Source organism: Castor canadensis, chromosome 3 (assembly GCF_047511655.1).
Source record: "Castor canadensis chromosome 3, mCasCan1.hap1v2, whole genome shotgun sequence".
NCBI lineage: Eukaryota > Metazoa > Chordata > Mammalia > Rodentia > Castoridae > Castor > Castor canadensis.
In genome coordinates this window covers 159,097,182-159,118,747 of record NC_133388.1, presented here as the reverse complement: position 1 = coordinate 159,118,747, position 21,566 = coordinate 159,097,182, and the positions used below count along the sequence as shown (strand labels likewise).

The 21,566-nt window shown below is 38.2% G+C and overlaps 1 protein-coding gene across 1 annotated transcript in view; it reads right to left on the bottom strand.

Moving 5' to 3' along the window:
- Positions 1-21,566, bottom strand: part of Laptm4b (lysosomal protein transmembrane 4 beta) — a 63,141-nt gene that overhangs the window by 8,597 nt on the left and 32,978 nt on the right. The window contains exons 3-6 of the mRNA XM_020177555.2: positions 17,527-17,600; positions 17,060-17,182; positions 13,669-13,767; positions 8,963-9,058 (exon numbers count right to left, since the gene is read on the bottom strand). Of these exons, the coding sequence (XP_020033144.2) occupies positions 8,963-9,058; positions 13,669-13,767; positions 17,060-17,182; positions 17,527-17,600 (392 nt within the window). The remainder of the gene's footprint in view (positions 1-8,962; positions 9,059-13,668; positions 13,768-17,059; positions 17,183-17,526; positions 17,601-21,566) is intronic.

The window sequence follows — 21,566 nt, the reverse complement described above, 5'->3', positions numbered from 1 at the left end:
GTTTAAATAAAAACCTGTACAACTGCAACTTAAGTGATTTATGGAGTTTGATCAGCATGAGCCCTAATGTTGCCTTTTATTGGAAAAACAAAGTTAGTAGAGAGGGTTCTTTCTTCCCAGCCTCTGGGAAGTCAGGGGGCCATGACCCCTGACCAATTTTAACTGCTCTGCTCATGGCCAGCCTATGTGAAGCCTGGGGAGCACAGATCTAGGTCCAGGAATGGGCAGCTTAGCAGACACAGGTAGAGCATCCAAATTGCATCCAAAGCCAAAAACTTTTGAGTGCTGACATGGTACTGCCAGTTCCAAATTTTCACACCTGACCTCATGTAATGGTCCACAGCTAAAATACAGGTACACTAAATGGATGGAATTGGAGAACATCATTCTGAGTGAGGTTAGCCTGGCCCAAAAGACCAAAAATCGTATGTTCTCCCTCATATGTGGACATTAGATCAAGGGCAAACACAACAAGGGGATTGGACTATGAGCACATGATAAAAGCGAGAGCACACAAGGAAGGGGTGAGGATAGGTAAGACACCTAAAAAACTAGATAGCATTTGTTGCCCTTAACGCAGAGAAACTAAAGCAGATACCTTAAAGCAACTGAGGCCAATAGGAAAAGGGGAACAGGTACTAGAGAAAAGGTTAGTTCAAGAAGAATTAACCTAGAAGGTAACACCCACGCACAGGAAATCAATGTGAGTCAATGCCCTGTATAGCTATCCTTATCTCAACCAGCAAAAACCCTTGTTCCTTCCTATTACTGCTTATACACTCTCTACAACAAAATTAGAAATAAGGGCAAAATAGTTTCTGCCGGGTATTGGGGGGGGGGAAGAGGGAGGGGGCGGAGTGGGTGGTAAGGGAGGGGGTGGGGGCAGGGGGGAGAAATGAACCAAGCCTTGTATGCACATATGAATAATAAAAGAAAAATGGAAAAAAAATACAGGTACACTAAAAAATTGTGTTAAAATATTGTACAAAATGATCTTTAAGCTATATGTATAAGATAAATATTAAAAATGAGGGCTGGCAGAGTGGCTCAAGCAGTAATCAAGCATGGGGCCCTGAGTTCAGACTCCAGTGCCACCCCCCAAAAAGAAATACATTAAAAAATGAATGAATTTCATTTTGAGAACAGAGTTCCCTCCCCAAGACATCTTATTATATATATACATATAGAAATACTCCAAAAAAAAATTTTCTTATTCATATGTGCATTCAGTGCTTGGGTCATTTCTCTCCCCATGCCCCCACCCCCCCTTACCACCGACTCTGCCCCCCAACCCCTCGATACCTGGCAGAAACTATTTTGCCCTTATCTCTAATTTTGTTGAAGAGAGAGTATAAGCAATAATAGGAAGGAACAAGGGGTTTTGCTGGTTGAGATAAGGATAGCTATACAGGGCGTTGACTCACATTAATTTCGTGTGCATGTGTGTTACCTTCTAGGTTAATTCTTTTTGATCTAACCTTTTCTCTAGTTCTGGTCCCCTTCTCCTATTGGCTTCAGTTGCTTTTAAGGTGTCTGCTTTCGTTTCTCTGCGTTGAGGGCAACAAATGCTAGCTAATTTTTTAGGTGTCTTACCTATCCTCCTATCTCCCTTGTGTGCTCTCGCTTTTATCTTGTGATCAAAGTTCAATCCCCTTCTTGTGTTTGCCCTTGATCTAATGTCCACATATGAGGGAGAACACACGTTTTTTGGTCTTTTGGGCCAGGCTAACCTCATTCAGGATGATGTTCTCCAATTCCATCCATTTACCAGCAAATGATAACATTTCGTTCTTCATGGTACATAAAATTCCATTGTGTACAGATACCACATTTTCTTGATCCATTCGTCAATAGGCGGCATCTTGGCTGTTTCCATAACTTGGCTATTGTGAATAGTGCTGCAATAAACATGGGTGTGCAGGTGCCTCTGGAGTAACCTGTGTCCAGTCTTTTGGGTATATCCCCAAGAGTGGTATTGCTGGATCAAAAGGTAGATCAATGTTTAGCTTTTTAAGTAGCCTCCACATTTTTTTCCAGAGTGGTTATACTAGTTTACATTCCCACCAACAGTGTAAGAGGGTTCCTTTTGCCCTGCATCCTCGCCAACACCTGTTGGTGGTGGTTACAATGCACCTTGTTTACACTAAATTTGTATTAAACTGGTCATACTCACTTGCCTATTTATTTAGATGGGAGTTTCCTTTACTTAGGCTAGGCATGAAAGGGGAAATAGTTGAATCAAGAATCTCCATGATTAACTGAAATAACCATATGGGCATTCAGAATAGACTCATCACAAATAGGATGTCTGGGCTTATGTTTAAGATCTAAAATAACTGTTTCCGAACTTTCTTAACTGCTTCACCTATAACGTGAATAACACACATACATATAATTATAATTTTTTTATTCCAGGATACATATTTTTGTACATTTTAACATCCCTGAATTTAGGCTGTATCTTATCACTGATGGCACCTTACAATAATAGGTACTTATAATAATGATGCTTTTTACAACTAATGGCATCTTGTATTAATGAATCTACATACCAGGAGATCGGGAGGACACAATTTCGGGAGATTTAGTGAGAAATGTTCCTTCCATGTACATTAAAGAGTCATTTCTAAAAAACAGAAGTTGATTTTATTCCCAAGGCACTGTAAAACAACTATAAGTTGTTTTGACCTGACATTACAGAGGGGATACAATTATTTCCCTTAATTCTTCACAGAGAAGCTATTTAAATTCTTTTATATATTATATTCACAGTATAGAGTTCATACTGCAAAACTTACAAATTGGGTCCAAAAGTTCTCTCTGGTGCCATATAAAGACAGGAAACACCAAAAAAATGGCAACCTAATTTATAATTAAAATGGTTCTGTGCATTTAAACATTTATAATATTGAGAAAATAGAAGGAGCCACAGTGAAATACTACCATGGTAACCCGGAGGCAGCTCAGCTGCTTTGTCCTCCTATCCTGAATGTGCTACGCCACCTACTGTACACAAGTCCTTCCCGACTCATACACCATGCTAGGGGCTCCAATCCTGGCTGCACTCAGTTACTGCTCAGAACCTCAGATCACCTTTAACTGTGTCCCCTTCCCCACGAACATCCCTGCCTACCCTCCTTGCATTAATGGGAAGGAAAAAATATGTTCTCTTCCCAGTGCCCAACAAATCAGTTAATTTTCTATCATAACCTAATCAGTATCTACAAGTTTTGTTTCTTCATATCTGTAAGCACAATTCAAACTTCTATATTCTGTTTTTAAAACATTATTAAGCCCTTCTGCTGTTACATTGCCTGTAATAATTTTAATGACAATGAAGACATATTACCCTAGTGGATATACCCTTAATTAACCAAATCACTCCCTATTAGACAATTAAGTTAGAAGTTTTTGTTATTGAAAACAATGCAGTATGAAAATTTTATATATTTCTTACTTCCTTAATATACGTTCACAGAAACCCTTCCTAGAATGTAAAGAAACTAAAATAAAATTCAACACTTCATCTGTCCTTACAGTAAAATCAATATAGACTCTGTATCTGGGGCATGTGTGATTAAGTAAGAAACTGAGTTCTATTATAATTTCCAGCAAAACAGAACACTTAAAAATCACTGTATTATATGAATAGAAGAACACTATGCAGAAGGAAAGAAATATGAGCCAAGTTAGTAACATGCACAATGGAGCTATATTACATTCCCCAGAGGCAATTTCAGGGAGCACCTAGTCCAATCTCGCCCATGATGCTTTTATATTACAAGCAACAGGTATGTAGAAGCCATGTGCACACATGACAGACCAGGAAGACAGGAGTTGAGTTATAGAAAGGACCAGCAAGTTTGCTTTTAACCTTTTCTTTCTCCCACCTTTCCTCTCAGTCAGTGCTGACCATAATCTCAAAAAACACAATTCCAAAAATGTCCTAATACCCAATGTTTAAATCTCAAAAGATAAAAATTCCTAAAAGTCTACAATCACAATTCTATCTGTTGAAATCCTGAAAACCACAACTCCTATTAAAAGAAAAAAGGGAGCTTTGTCATCTTGGCAAGTTACCCATGTGGTGCCTCAATTTCTTCTTTTGTAACATAGACATTACTGAAACTTTGGACAAATCCCCCAAAGTTCCATGTGTGAAAGGGTGGTCCCCATCATGACACCATGGGGAGCTGGGGCACAACGGGAGGTCCTTGAAGGGCTTGTAGGACCCAGCCCTTTCCTCTTCCACTTCCCGGTCATGAGGTGAGCAGTTATGCTCTGCCAGGCACACCCTGCCATTGTCACTCATTAGGCCTACCAAAAGCCAAAAGCAATGTGACCTTCCAATCTTGAACTAGAAACTCCAAAACTGTGAGCCAAAATAAACCTTTTCTTTTTAAGTTGATTATCTCAGGAATTTCATTGTAGTGATGGAGAGCTGACTAACATTAGGACCTACTTCAGGGTATCCTGAGAGACTGAGTTAATCTATGGAAAGCACTTAGCACAGAGCCAGGCAGATGGCAACTACTACACAAGTGTTTGGGAAGAAACTGGTCCCAAGCAAGGAGGTGTAGCAGATGCATAGGAGAGCAGAACATCACTGGACTCACCCAGCTCAAAGATGGATGACACAAGTTCGTACATGACTGAGGACATGAAAGGTGTAGGGCCAGATAACTTTCAAGGAGAGATACTGGAGCATCATATCACCCCAGGTCCCCTTAACGACTGCCCTTTCTTTTGGATCTCTCAAATCCTTCCCCTCTTCCCCCTATGACTGCCCTGGACCAGACTTTCACCTCTAGAACCTCAATGGTGGAATTAGCCTCCCAGCAGCACCCTCAGCTCAACTGAGATTTTACGAAGTGTTTACTAACCTTTCACATTTGGCTTGATCTTTAAAATTAAAACAGGAGGTAGAAGAAACTCACAAGGAAAAAGAGATACCTAAAATTGAGATACTACAAATAAGACTGATCTTTTACATTACTGAATAGACCAGAAGCTTCATATCTAGTAAATCACAGGCTAGAGTCTCAAACCCCACAGAAGTTCTTACTCCTCTAGTCTGGTACATAAAGAGACTCTTCTCACCCCTCCTCTCATGGCCTCCTGAACCCTCTGGTTCATTTAGGCAGATGACAATGTGAAATTTGTTTTGTTGGGAAAGGTGTTCTCATGCCCAGGGCTATGCTACATCCAGAACTGAAAGACATCCTTAGAAGGTAGCCCACTAACTGCTCTATAAGCAAACTTTTCCTCAAACCTTTGCAGAAAGTTGGCTATGACTTTTCTGAAGAACCTGCAAAATGATGACTGTATATTCAGCTCAGCAACATTCTAGTTTCTCAGGGATGAATGAACCTCAAATCCAACTAAAAATCTCTCTTGCTACCCATTTGGTCACTCCCTGCTCTCTTTCATCTCTCTACATAGTGGGGAAAAATACATAGAACTCAAAGTTACTTAGCCAAGAACTTATTTCTAATCACATCCAATTTGAACTAGTAAGTAACCATCAACCTGACTTTTAAGTAGCTGGAGGGAAAAACAGTGGGCATTTTTGTGCACAATTTTTGACAGTCATTGAGACCATTATAAATGCTACCCCAAAACCTCCTGTAACTTATAAGTTGTTTGTGGTTTTTTGACATCCAAGATCAGACTTAATTCATCTCCAGTACCTCAGATAACCTATTGGGAAATGGCTAGCAGGAAGATGGACTTCACTTCATCAAAGCTACTGACTTTTTCTCTAACTATTTTTCAAGCTGTCAGACTCAAAAGACAGCCCCTTATAGCAAAATACTTTCTGAAGGCAAAATAATAAACTTGTATAATGTTTATCTAGATTGGCATCTACACTATGACATGGCATAACAGATTCCGTGAAGTTTAAAATTTTCCTGTCTATTCCTAAATAGTTAAGAATTTTCACAGTACCCAAGACTACAATTCTTTTAACTAGAATCAGAATTTCAGGCATAATTTTGGCCAAATACAAATCTCACTGACTTAAAGTACCCCAATTCCACAGAAATTGGATTCCCTACTTTCACATTTAATAACATATATTATGGGTACCAGTCTTAGTATTAGCAAAACCAGGTTGTACAAATTAAAATAGTTTTTAAAATCTCAACTTGAATAAGGCTTAATATGAAAGAGATCTGTTTCTATAAGATCTGTTTCCTCTTGAGGACACACTGTGATGACAGTAGGGAGGGATATGCTATTATATAACATGACTTTCACAACACTGTTCTAAGGGAGGATGCAGCTCTTAAGGCACCAACAGTGCCGCTCCAGGGAGCTGCAGTGACTCAAAGGGGCACCTTGAATATTTTAAATTCTCAAAGGAAACACAGCAACACCTCTAACATACTGCACAGACTACTACTAGTAAGTCATTTGGATGCATCTACTTAATAAATTGAATAGCTGGTATTTCTTTTCATGGCTTAAAGGTCCCAAAGGAAGAACCTAAGGCATTATGCCTAAGACTTTGTAACTTTCTGCCTTTCTTCAAAGTTTCTGTTTTGTTTTACTTGGAAAACTATAAAGATCAACCCTGAGAATGATCTCTAGTATCTAATAATTCTTATCTGTCCTCCCTCTGAGCAAAATTTGGAAACACATGGATCTGGACAGCAGCATGTGTACTGTTTTAGAAAAGGAAGAAAGAAAAGCACATTTATTTTTACCAACAAAGGCCCCAGCAGCTTTCCATAGAGGTCAACATGAAATCTACTTAACCTAGAAGAGCCATCTAGCCTAATATATGATAGGAAGTGAAAGATAGGCATGACATGTTATTAAGTCAGTGTGGATGTCCGACAAAGATATGTACAAAAGAGAAACACATGTTATTATGTACAGCAAGATTTTTAACATAGCCATGACATAAGGGAAAAATAACAAAACTTGATCATTTCAGTCTCCATATAGGATCTCCAAGGACGATTCAGCATGCTTGATTTTCTTAAGATGCTAACATTAACTCCTCTAGTTCTTGTCAAAAAAAAAAAGTCCTTCAGCAATAAAAATTCAGGTATCTAGATTATGGTCTCCACATAACTTTTACCACCAAAACTAGGTAGGGCTCCCTAGAGAACTGGCTGATTCCAGCTCTAGGGTAAATAATGTGTAAGGTGAGCCTAGGACATACTGTCATACCAGACAGCAAGGAAGCCATCAAAGACAACAGACTCAGAAGCTATCTTAATGAGGGTCCAGGTAGCCAAAGACGCTACAATTTGAGCATTAATCACATTAATGTAATATACTGGCTGTTTATAGCAAACTTAATTTTCTCCTTTGAAAAACATAAAACAGGCATAAAATAGGCTTACTTATGCAAAATTTATTATACTTTTCAATTGGACGTCCTCAGCTCTTTATTTTAAAACATATTTATTCACTTATTAAAAACAGTCATTGGTCACTACTAGAAAGTGATGGACCAACTTGTTATTTTGAAAACTGACAAAGAGAACAAAACCAAATATAGTTATCCTTATCAAGAGAACCAATGAGTAGCCAAGGATAATGAAGGACAGCTCTCTCTGGCTCTCTCTTTCTGAGTTTTGACAGGATCACATTATGTAAAACAGGCTGGCTTCAAACTCAAGATCCTCATCTTAAAAATAGCAAGCTGACATGGAATACAGAAAGATTAAGGGAAAGATGACCAACAACTACCATCAAGCATCTCCTAGTGACTAATAGTCAAAGTGGCAGGGAATAGTCAGTCATAGTTAGTACCACGCCTGGGCCCCAAATGCTAGTGAACAGGAACCGCTGCCCAGCTGCAAGTCTTTCTGAGAAGTAGCCTGTTGGTAGAACAGCTGGGGATGTTCAGCTGAAAAGTACAACCATTTTGATAATTTTTAGAAGTAAGCCTAAATAAAACTTACCTGTTACTACATGCCTATTTTATTTCTTTCAAAGAGGAAAAATAAAAATTTTTCTCTAGAAGACTGTAGGACATATTTTAGGAACCTCCTTATGGTTTTCTTAAATTCTCTAACCACAGCTTCTATAAAATTTCTACAGGGGAAAAAAGCCACGATGAAAGGTATATCAGAAAAAGACATGCTTCTAAAAGATTTGAGCCCTACACACCAACAAATTCAGGATGAGGTTCTGATATATCTTGTTCATTTAACAACTTTTTTGGTTCCTCAAACTCAAAACCTCAAACTCTGTTTAGGTTTTTCATTTGTTCAACAGGACAGTAACTGTACTCACAAGATTTTTTTTTTCAAAGCAAAAAATTAATTTATTGATAACTAAATATTAACACAGAGAAAAAAAAAATTCTTGAGTCAGTTATTTTAACAAAATTATAGTAATTTTAAATACTTAATTATCTAAAGAGATTTACTGATCCAAGAGGAATTCTTTAAAGGGTTGAACCGTACATGTTATATGAAATACTAGAGGTTTTGGACAGCAATGGAAACTTTTATAACTGGGGCCCATTTAGAGGAAATAGGTCACTGGGGGCATGTCCTTAAGGGTTATATCTTGTATCTAGGTTTCTGTTTTTGCTCAGGTGAGCAGCCTCCTTCCACCCTATGTTCCTATTGCCATTATATAGTATCTCACCATAGGGCCATAATAATGTAGGAAGTCAACCATAGAATGAAACCTCTGAAATTCAGGCCAAAATAAATCTTTCTTTCCTCCTTTTAAATTCCTTTTAAATTGTTTCTCTCAAGCATTTGTCACCGCAACAAAATACTAAGACTACCTGTAATATTTAAAAAAAAAAACCCCACAAGTTGAGTTATCTAGATTTTAACAATCTGTAAAGAAAATGAAATACATTTAACTATGGGGACTAACCAGATGAGGAATATGTTTCAACAATTAGAAGTAGCAAACACTAGAAATATTAGTAAACATCATATAATAAATGGTGAGATCTCACCTCAAGTGACATCACACCTACCGTAGTGTCATTGCTGGTAACATAAACCAGAACATCAGAGGAGCTCCTGCCATTGATGTATCGGTAACAGTTCCAAACACAGCTAATCAAGTAACCCTGAAATTAAGTAATGGACATTGGATTTTTAATTTTCAAACCGCAGACAATTTAATACATAAAGCTATCCTATAAAATTTTTATTCACATAATCTAAATGCACGTTAGCTCTACTTTAAAACCGCAAATGTTGAGCACAGTAACTTTCTAGCAAGGGTTTATTCTGTAGTCTCACTCAATCACACTGTGCACCTGTGGGAGCAGATGAGGTTAGGGAGGGAAGGACTGAGTGTAGAACAAGGTATCGCTAAGAAAAGGCAGTTAGAAGGAACAATCACTACAAACATTTAATGTCTCCAAATTCACAGATCAAATGTATTATTAACCCAATTATTACTGCTCTTTTCCTGCTTTTTTTTGGCAATACTTTTTGGGGTGTGAGGTGCTGAGACAGGCTGATTCAAACTTAACCGTATTCCTACCTCAGTCACCCCACATGATTATGATTTTATTAAACAAGTCAATTAAAAAAAAGGATTCACAACATATTAATTTACTTCATAGTCCATAAAATTCACTAAAATATTTCATTTTTCAAAATGAAATATCCAAAGAATATACTTAAAATTAATGTCCAGAAGTGCTAGAGCTAAAGCACAAGTTCATGGAAGATGTTTAAATCTTGAATTCTCTGCACTTTCATTGCAATCATCTGGATTAGAACTAAGTTATTTCAAAATTTCTTCCTAGCTTTAAAATCTTTCAATTAAAACAAGTTTAAACACAGAGGAACTGGTGAGAATGTAAAATGGTACAGACACTTTGGAAAAGTCTGGCAGATCCTTAAAAGGTTAGACTGAGTTGCCATATGACCCAGCAATTCCATCCCTAGGCATATATCCAAGGAATTTAAATGAAAACATACATACACTCCAACTGTGTACATTAATGTGCAGAGCAGCCTTATTCCTAATAGCCCAAAAGTAGAAGCAACACAAATGTCTATGAACTGATGGATACATATACCACAAGAGAGGAGAAAACTGATACATGGGAACACCATAAAGGAATCCTGAAAAGATGCTGAGTAAAAGAAGTCAGTCACAAAGAACCACCTATTATATGCCTGTATTGATATGAAATGTCCAGAATGGGCAAATCTATACAGACAAAAAGTAGCTTAGTGACTGACTGCCAGGAGTTAGGAATGGAGTAAGACTGAATGCCAACTGATACGGAAATTCTAAAATTACCTTGTGCAACCACAGAGCTATGACTGCACAATTCTGTAAATATATTAAAACCCACTAAATTTGTACACTAAATGGGGTGAATTTTGTGATGTTTCTTATACATTAGTAAATGTTTTGTACGAAAGACATTTAGGTAAAAAAGAGGTAAAATTACTTGTCAAATACTCAGAATACTACCTTAAGCTACAGCCATATTTGATGCTGATTATTTCTTGATTTAACTTTTTATTTGTTTTTCAAGACAGGGCCTCAGCAGTATAGCCCAAGCTGACCTCAAACTCGCAATCCTGCCTCAGCCTCCCAGGTACTGGGACTATAGGTGTGCCTAACCCCATCCAGCTCTGCATTTAACTTTTGTAATGATATTAAAATAAAAATGCTTAACACTATTTTATAAAATGCTTCTTGAATGACAATATTCTGAAAGCACAGATCAATAATAAGAAAGAAAAATGGAAAGGCATATTTTTTTAGAACAATGTACACAAAATATTTAACTTATTCAAAATTTCTGTTTAGTCTGCAATGTTACCCTTTTTTACTGGAGAAGAAAAGCCCTTTGTTAAGAATTTCAATGCAAACAGATAGTGAATGCTTAAATATATTAATTATGTGCCAAGTAAAATGATCATTCATCCAATACTTTAGCAGTGAACAGTGAATTTCTTAATACAAAAACTCTTTCAGATGTGAGGCCTTTAAAGCAACAAATCTGTAACTGAGAAGCTTACCAACAGACAAATGTGAAGTACTTGGTGTCTTGAGACTTCCACAATCCACAGTCAGCACTCCCAAAGCCCCCAGGAAATACCACAGGTTAACTCACTGTGCATGCAAGTAGGAGAAAGACCTCCGCCTGTTATATCTAACCCAATAAACTGCGATGTGAAACCACACCACCATACTTGTATTAAAATAATAATTAATTATAATTATTATTAATGTTAATAATACTTTCCAGGTGTAAAGCATCAGCTTCTTGCTAAGAGGGATCTAAAAATGAAGGCACAGACCACATTCTCAAAGAAATGCAATGTAGTCAGGTGAGGAGATAAGAGATGTAAGCAAATAAATATTTATCTCCATCAAGTTGAAGACAGTACTATGAACAATTTATATGATGCCTTTTATGAGACAATTATTGTAATTGATATCCATGTTTGTCCATTTATAAAAGTACCACAGGGCAGGGACTTTTCTTACTCACTACCAAACCCCAATACCCACAACAGAGTACAGCTGTCCCTTGTCCTGAGGTGATACACTCCAAGACCCCTAGTGGATGTCTAAAACCATGGACAGTACTGAACCCTGTACGTGCCCTATGCTTTCCCCTATAGAGATATTATCTATGATAAAATTTGATTTATAAATTAGGCCCAGTACAGAACTTATAATAAAATAATTATAAAAATATACTGTAATAAAGGGTATGTAAATGTGTATATTCTCTCTGCCTACCCCACTCCCCCACCTCTGAAAATACAGAATTTTTCCATTTAACATTTTTGGACTGTGCTCAACTGTAGGTAACTAATACCACAGGATGGGAAACCTTGGATAACTGAGACTACTGTATTCATGGACTAAATGAATGAATGAATAAAGGATGTACCTTCCCATCTATCATCTTACTTAAATCTCACAATCACCCAGTAGGATGTTTTATTAATTATTATTGCTATTTAGTAAATGAAGATTCTGAGGCCCTGGCCACACAGCCAGAAGCAGCAGTAACAGAAGTCAGCCTAGGTCCTCTAATTCAATACTAAAGTGAACATTTCTAATACAAATGACAATATCTACAAAATCAAAAATGACTTTTTAAAGTGAACTGGGAAGTTCTACCTTTTGGTAATAGTAAAGGTAGCTTAGTCACACAACATTTCTTTCCTGCAGTAAAAATTATAAAATCTGAAATAAATACACACAATTTTATGGCATGCAGTGATGAAAAGCAGACAGAGGTAAAAATCTGTCCGTGAATGAAAAGCTGCAGAGACGTCAGTCTGTGGCCTTTCACAGGAATGTTATCAACTCCACACATAGCTTGATTTAACATGGAACCCGAGCCTCAGAAGCTTGGAGGTAAGAAGACAATACTGGGAGCCAGAAAGTTGGAGGGAGGAGTGAGAATTGCCAAGCAGTAAATCCCAACATCTATGTATAAAATTCACCCAAATCTTTGACTATTAAAGTACACATGCACTATCAAAAAGGTCCAGAGTGATGTTATGGGGAAAACTGACTTGATTTTTTTCTTTTTTCTTGGTGCTGGGGATCCAACCCATGCCTTGAGCATGCCATGCACACATTCTACCACTGAGGTACACCTCCACACTTCCAACTGATACACAATGAATCATTTTCTATCTTTTCATTTTTTTTTAAATTATTAGTATATGATAGGTATACAGGGGGTTTCATTGTAACATTTCCATATATACATACATTGTACTCCGGTTTGGTTCATCCCCTCCATTACTCTCACTCTTCCAACTCTCCTTCTTAGCATTTTCTGTCTTTTCTTTATCATATTACTTGTTTAAAATTACTTTTCTCCCTAACTGCAGTTTCCTTAAGCTTACTGTGGTCTGTTTTTTGAAGAATAGGGTAATTTTATCCCAAAATAAAGGCAAATTATAACGAAGTACTGACAATGAGATTGATAAAAACAGGGAGTACATGATTTACAAGAGTATGGGGACACTGCTAATGAAGCAACAAGTTGTTTAACTTTTTGGGGGATCAATCTGACAACCTGTTAAAGGCCTTCAAACTGTGCGTGCCCTCTGACCTTAAGAAAGCATATCTTAGGCTGGAAGTATAGCTCAGTAGTAAAGAACTTACCTAGCATGCACAATAACCTGGGTACCCATCCCATCACCCCCCCACACACATACATAATCAAGGAACTACATGTGTTTATCATTGTAGCACTGCTGATAAAGAGAAAAAGCAGACACCACCTCCATTCCAACAACAGGTAATTTATTAAATAATTATACTCATAAAATGGATTGATACAACAGTGCAGAATATTTATTTTAAAAACAAGTAACAAAAGAATGACATTGTAGTGCATATTGCAGTACATTATATACTATGTAATATATAACATTAATTTATTCCCATATTTTGGAATAACCCTTGATTGGCCTGTAGAATTCTAGTTAGTGTTTATCTAATTAGATAAGAGAAGAAATTGCAATGTTAGGGAAATTAAAGAGCAGTTCAAACAATGAACTGACTCGTTTGTTTATTTCTTAGGCATTCAGGAATACATTTAATATTTAAACTATAAGATCTTTATGCAGGGCGGGAGGAGTGTCTCAAGTGGCACAGTGCATGCCTGGCTCATGTGAGGCCCTAAGTTCAAAAAAAAAAAGAGAGAAAGAAAGAAAACGTCATGCTCACCTTAAATGTCAAGATAATGCTGATAAACAGAAGAATAATAAGTACCAAACAGGTAGGATTCACTGACATTATTTCATCTTTGTAGGGAAAATCAGGAGGCTGAAAAAGAAAGGGACCTTATTAGCAAATTTCACTAATTATTCAAGATAATTCCTTAGGCAGCCATTAGATATGCTTATCAGGAAGAAATTGGTTAAAACAGACAGCTATTACTTAGGACCAGCACAAAATTTTCATCTACATCTACTTATGAAAAGGCCTCAGAAGGTGTGATAGGGAGAGACCAGTCTGTTCATAATTTAGGCAGTAATTCCAGAAAGAGTCATGAGTCAGACCTGAAAACATCAGTTTACCCTCTCATTATATGAAGTTAGAAGTCAGTGGTCTGTATCCAGAAATACTAAATACCTCTGGTATTTGGATTTATTTATTTATTTTTGTATTTGGATTTTTACAAATTCTGGACTGTATAAATGGTGTGTGCAGGACAAAGGGTTGACTCTGGTATCTTATAAGGGTAGTTTTGATGATGTTACTTCAGCAGAAATTTACAGAATTTTAAAATAATAATCAGGGGTTGAGGTGTGACTCAGCACTAGAACATGTTTATCATGGTTTGAGGAACCTATGCTTGATCTCCACCACCACAAAAATAAAGTTCTGCCATCTGACTATATGGGCATACTGTCAGGTCAAAAGGAAATCTTTTAGGAGGATCAGAGTCTGCGATGATTAGTGGGAATGAAAGGACTTCCCCTAGTCACACCCACATAGCATGATCAATGCCTAAGTGACTGGCCTGGGTCAACGTAATACAAGGCAACCCAGTGTGCCATGTCACCTTTCAAATCTTTTTCACCACCAAATTCTGTATGTTTGCATTTTGCATGAGCAACACAGAGCTTTCAATGTCAAAGAACATGGAGAAAACCAGTAATTCATGTGCCTGGCTCCTAGTTCTCAGGGTGAATGCCACATAATGGCTTTCAAATCTTTACCATGGATAAAATAGCTAAGAAATAAAATCCAGGTGTTTTTTATGATCAGTTCATGAAAATAGTCCTTTATCTCGGAGCTTGTTTTTTGTTTTGTTTTGTTTTGTTTTGTAGTGCTGATCTTAAAAAGACAAGCGTAAAATAACCTGATGTGGTTCCCAAGACCTACGAAAAGTCCTATTGTTTCTGTGTCTGATTAAGCAAAGGGCTAAGTAAGAGGTAGCTCAGTGGTACAGCCCTGGCCTGGCATGCACAATCCCCAGTACAGGAAGAGAATGGGATTAAAGTGGAAGTGTGTGATCCTTTACACGAAAGAGCTTGATACTTTTACCCCAAAAAAGTGGACATGGGTTGTATATACAGTTGAGATCTACAAAAACACATGCATAACTCATTTCAAATGTGTTTTTATAGGACTCCATATGAACAGAAAAACAAACATTAGAATTAAATGGGATTTGCCTGCAGCCTTCTCAGAAAATAGCTTCTCTCTCACTCTATTTCTATCAACAGGGGCCTCAATATCAAGACACTTCAATATTCCCATTAATTAGTGTCTCTTAAGCAATGCTGATAATGTGGAGGCCTTGCTATTACAGCCCAGACTGATGATCTTTTTTTCTTGAGACAGGGTCTCAGCTGGCCTTTAACTCATAATCCTCGTCATGTGTCACCATGCCCAGCTCAAACTGATCTTTAGGAAAAATATACAGAAGATATTCACTTGTATTATTTGGTTTACAACTATTAAAAATAAAAGTGAGTGATTTTTTTTAAGGACATTGTAATTACTATCAGCATCATCACTGTACCATTGATGGCTCTAAACCAAATGACAATGTTGACACAAAAAGAAGTCTTTGTAGCTTTCTTCAGTCTTCTCCAAGCCTGCTCACGTAGCAAGTTCTGTGTGCTTTATAAATCTCTGCAGTCTATAGAATATGGCACAAAAATCTAATCAAACAGCCACAGGGCTGCCACTGGTTCATCTTCATGCCTCCTTAATGATCAGCGACTCGCATGACAGGTGATGCTGTGACTGTGTACCCTCACTTCAAGGTGATTTTAGAAGCACAGTACCAGGTCATCATCACTAAGTAAAAACAAGTCCTTCGGCAAAGAGGTAATTCTACTACATGCTCATCATATAAACCCCTCATGAGAACATCCTTGAAACCATGGTCTACCAAACTATGAATCTGTTTTCTAAAACAAAGAGAAGACATTACTAACAAGTATGACAACCAGCAGAGAGCTATCTAAGATGTAAAACACTAGAGGCTTTCTGTCCTGGGTCTGCCAGGAACCAGTGATGGGATCAGGGGATGACTGTAATCAAGATCACAAACTTCTCAGACTTGAAGTGTGGATTAAGTGGTAGAATGCTTGCCTAACAAGTGCAAAGCCCTGAGTTCTAATCCTAAAATAATAATCACAAATTTCTCTTGCCTCATTTCCTCCCCCAAGTTCCTCCATTGCTCTCATTTCTACTGCACCTTTCCACTCCCATTGTCATATCACATACCCCCAGCCTCACCACTCTCACACCAGAAGAAACCTACTATAAAAACTCCAAGAGCTGCAATCCCAGCTACTCAGGAGGCTGAGACAGGAAGATGGAGTTTGAGGTTAGCCTGGACAATTTAGCAAGGACTTGAGAGGTGGTTCAGTAGTGGAGTACTTAGGTAGCAGGCAGGAGACCCTGGATTCAATCCCCAGTATTGCAACAGAACAAAATAAAACAAAAAACTCCAAGAGTAAGCATTCTTGCCACTTAAAACAGTTCAAGATATTGAAGAAGCTAAACTTTAAGTCACAATTCTAAAAACAATGGATGAAAAAATGTAAAGGCACACAAGTATTCCTACCTTGCCAACTGCTACAAGCCTCTTAGTACCCAGTACCCAGCCATAAATACTTGCTCATATGGTCACAAAGAACACTTAGTAGGAAACTAGTCCCCAAGTGACACTTGGGGAAGAAAAGGGTTCTATGGTCAAGTAAGTTTGGAAACCACTGCCTAGCAGAGTTCCACTTTTGCCATACAAGAACAGAGGCAAAAAGCTATCCTTTGCTGGCACCTGAGCAAATTTCATTCCACGAAATACGATTATTAGCAAGTAGATTATACTGTGGGTAGGCACATCAAATGCCCGATTGCTGCTACCACCTTATCTCTCTCAGGCTCAGGGAGGTTAGGATTTTCCAAAAAATATCTTAGGCCACTGTAAGTCTTATCTTTCAGGTAACATTAAAAACATCTCTGATGAAGAACTCAGACGGGAATAAAAAATCCACAAATTAGTATGTGTGTATGTCTAGCTCTGTACCTCCATGTCCCCTATTTAACCAGTTTTCCCTCATAACAAGAAGCAGTCACTGGGAGGTTCACATACCAGCTGTCGTATGTACTCCTGAATGGAGTTTGGGTAAACAAGCACAGTGATTGCAACCAAGGTGTTCAGGGCAAAATCGAAGATCTGGTAACAGAAGAATGGGATAATCCAGGCAGCGTGTTGCTAAACATGAGAAAACAGAATGTTAATGAGTTCAGTATCATAAACATTTTGTTGGGTTCAAAGGAGCCTTTTACTAATCTGCAGGGAGATAGAAGATTTGAAAGTCATTAAACTAGGTTGTAATGGCAACTGTTATGCCAAGCAGTAGTTAATAAATGACTGAGGGAATGTGTCTGGGATTTTAAAAGTAGTTTTATTGGTTTTTCCTAGGATTATTAGTGAGAGCTATCCAAAGATTCTTACAGAAAGCTGGGAATAATGACGTCACACTTACTATAAAGAGCTGCGTGGATTTTGTGTAAGGAACTGAGGAAAAGGCCTGACATCTTACTGTAGCTGCTTACCTTGTATGCTCCGTAAGTCGCCATTGCACATATGAGGATCATGAGGAGAGAAATTGCAATAGCAATGCACATGTCTGCCAAAATATTAAAAAGAGACAATTAGAAGTAGATCCACTGTATAAACATTTTTTAACTCATAAAAAGAATTTATTCATTCTTTATTCCTGCCTCTACCATGCAGATATAATCTATTCAAGAGAAAAGTAAACGCAGTACAACTGTATGAGAAATAAAAGGATTTTAAGACAAAAATGAAAATGGACAAGTTGTTTTCCCTAAGTGGAGGAACATAATTAAAGTTTTTATCAGCCAGGGCAGAATTTATATATCTCCCGTCTCTGCAATTTGTAAAGGTTTGTAAAAATTGCTCAAGGATATGAGTAGCGTCAGAATCTGATAAACATAAAGGATGGACTGTAACAAACAATTGTCCATTGAAGGATAGTATTTCCTTCTATATAACTAATTAAAATTATACAAGGAGAATCTACATGGTACATACTCCTTTGCCTAAATTATTTATCATATGACTTACATGGATGTTTCAAGTGATAATGGAGTAAGATCATGTGTATTTTGGTAATTTTTTTCATTTTCTGACAATATGAAGTGTTTTTATAGATGTGGTAAAACGTACATCCTTATATGTAATTATATTTTTATGTAATTGTAATCATTGATGTAAATAATTTTGTTACTGTAAGGAAATATAGGCCCCAAAGTGACCACGTGGAGAGGAGTGATCTGGCCAAGAGATTCTTTATTGCCAGGTGGGAGAGGGAGAGAGCAGAGAGAGCCAAGAGAGGGAGAGAGAGAGAGGGGCAGGGGCTTAAATACCCCTTAGTGGGACTCAGCATGATCTGATTGGTTAGGATCTTGTGGTTCATGCTGATTGGAGGTTGGGGCAGAAGGAGGATTCAAGCTAGACTTGAGGCAGGACTGTGACCCTGGAAAACAGAAGCTTAAGGGTGCAGAAAGAACTGAAACCTATCGGCTCCATTATTGCCAACATTCCTCCCTTTTTTGTTTGTTAAGGAAGGGGGGCGTTTGTGTTCGCTCTGGCTTCTTCGAGCTGGCAATGGGTGGCATAGGGGAAGGGAGGGTTAGTTGGCAAACAATGTTGTGGTGCTGAGCCTCATGATGGCGTACACCTAGGCTCCAAAAATGAAGATTTCCTCTTCCCTGAAGTTGATGAAGGTCCCTTGTAGCCATAGGTCATAAAGAGTCTCGAGCCAATCCTCCGACCTCCGCATGGTGGGTATCAGCCAACTATCCTGGCGTTTTGGAGAGGTTGGTGTCCCTGGAGGTACAACTGTGTCTCCAGGTTGCTCCCACTGATTGGTGCTGGCAGGCTTTCAGGAAACGAAACCACTCTCCGGTCACCGAATAAAGCATGAGCTCTCTCAGAGCTGGAATCGCCAAAGAATGTCCGGTGTCGGATGCAAGTGAGGGTGATCGGGAGGATGAGTCCTGGCCAGTCACGTCCTCAGGGTGGTCATGGGGTGAATTGGAATTAGGGTCCCACCAGGATTAGTGGGGAAACCCGCCTCAAGGCACGGCACCAAATGTAAGGAAACATAGGCCCCAAAGTGACCACGTGGAGGGGAGTCATCTGGCCGAGAGATTCTTTATTGCCAGGTGGGAGAGGGAGAGAGCAGAGAGAGCCAAGAGCTATAAACATTTTTGAGTCTCTCCTCAAAGCCATTTTGTTTTTAAACCAACTATAAGTGAAACCTTTATGCTAAGTATGCCTCCAGAGTTCTTGTGGATTCTGAGTAGGTGACAGCTAACTAAGGTAAAGTCCTCAAAAGATGTTCTCCCTAAGTCATTGTATAGAGATTACAAAAAGGGAAAAGAAATAAATACTGGTTCAGGTATCAAAAACAAGTTTGGTCTTCTGGTCCACTGAATTATATAAATAATTCATTAATTCAGGAATACTTTTATAGTCATACAAGTGTCTAACTTGTACTTTATAAACTCATGTGTCCTTCATGGTTCTAATTAAAGCCGTCCCATAGCTTCTTAACTCATTTTAAATAAAAATCTCCATTTCTTTTCGTGGCCTTGATGTCCCAGTTTACTCTAGAGCTCTTGCTAACTATAACCCAGCCATACCATTTGGTTCATTAAACACAAGGCTACACTACTGCAGGCCTTGCACTGGCAGCCTCATTCATCTTCACATGGTCAGAGCCCCCTCTGTAATCACTCAGGTTCCATTTCCAATGTCGGCACCGCAGAGAGCTTTCCTAAGCCTAGCAGTTAGTGTAGTCCTCCCGCCTAGTCACTATTGCCCCACTGTGGCAGTATGACTGCACTGTCCTCTTATTTCTATTTGTCCCTAGTTTCCCTCCAGAAGAGTGGCCTTCCTATGGAAAGGACGCTACCTCACTCACCCATCATCCAGATGAGAAATACCCAGTTCAGTAGCCACGAGCACATGTGGGCTCTGAGCAAATGGGGCTCATGTGAACTGAGAAGTGCTGTGGGATGCTGTAGGATGAAGGTAGGCTCTCTCAATGACTTTATACTAATTACAAGCTGAAATGATAGTATTTTGAATATACTAAGTTAATCTCACCTATTTATCTTCACTTTTTTTTTAATGTGGCTACTAGAAAATTTACCTTGTGTTCACATTATATTTCTTCTGAACAGTGCTGATCTGGAATGATGCCTACCATCAAGGTAGGTACTAAGTGAACACTTACTGATTCAGGAGGTTTGTATCTTTAGGAAATTCTAATTAGAAGTATGGTATGACCAGGTTTCTACAGGTAGTGTGGGGTTATCATTAGGCTAAGAAAGCACAAAACCCCTTGCTCAATGAAGGATCTGTACTTGATAGTTTTCAGGGCATTTTTACAAACATGTTTTAATCTTCCTGACTCTTGAGGTAGACGTTATTGTTCCTATGGAACAAATTACAAAACCAGGGCTCAGAGGTTATATAACTTTCTGAGAAGTATGTGCATCAGAAAGCTGAGCTATGACTAATTCTGCTCTTAAAATTTCAATTCTGTCTTTCTACTGTACTGTTTATACTTAAACTCTGAACACTGACCAATGAACCAACCTGAGCGGTTCCTTCCTACAGGTTTTTCTCCAGAGGAAAGAATTCTAGTTTTAAAGCTATCCTCTGTTTCCCCAACTACAGCACTGAAAGAACATTTTAAGCAGAAGGTCTGCAAACATTAAAGCAAGAGATTTACAAAGTACATTCTAGGGTAAAAATGGCAACAAAGACCATTTGCCATCTTAAAAATGCTAAGGTTCCTTTAATTACCTACAGATTTAATCCAATAAATTCATACAGATGCTGATGACTCAAAGTAGTGAACAGTTTCTCACAAAGAAGAAAAATGAAGATTCTGAGAGTATTCAAAGACTACTGATTAGGACTACTCGTTACTAAGTGTGTGATTTCTTTCAAGATGCATACATTATAGTTCAGTTTACAATGTTCCCTCTTTGAAGAGATACAACAAGAAAATTTCATGTATGCCCCATATATTCTTATGAGGTCAATGGGAGTGATAAACTTGAATGTATTTTACATGCAAAAACTAAAGTTCAATCACTCCTTAAATACAAAGAGAAAGCCTACCTTTACACACATACAGTTTAAGTACACAGGGAAGCAGTCAGTACTTCACTGGATGTTTCATTTGCATCTGAAGCCATGTGGGTATCAGGCATGGATTTCCTATATGAAGTACATGATTGCCCCATGGAATGCCCAATGTCTGATTTCTCTTTTCCCTGTGTGCCTTTTTTCCCTAGTGAATGAGACACTGTGTCATTTCATTTAGTTCTCTCAACAACTCTGTGGGATGAGTAGATTATTATCCCCTGTGGTAGTTAATCTTGATTGTAGATTTGACTGGGTTGAAAAACCCTGGGAATTAGTAAAGCACACTGTTGGGTGTGTCTGTAAGGGAGTTCCCAGAGAGGATTAACTATGGGGGCAAGACAAGCCCACGTGGACAGTACCATGCCACTGACTGGGCAGCAGTATGGAATAAAAGGGGGAAAAG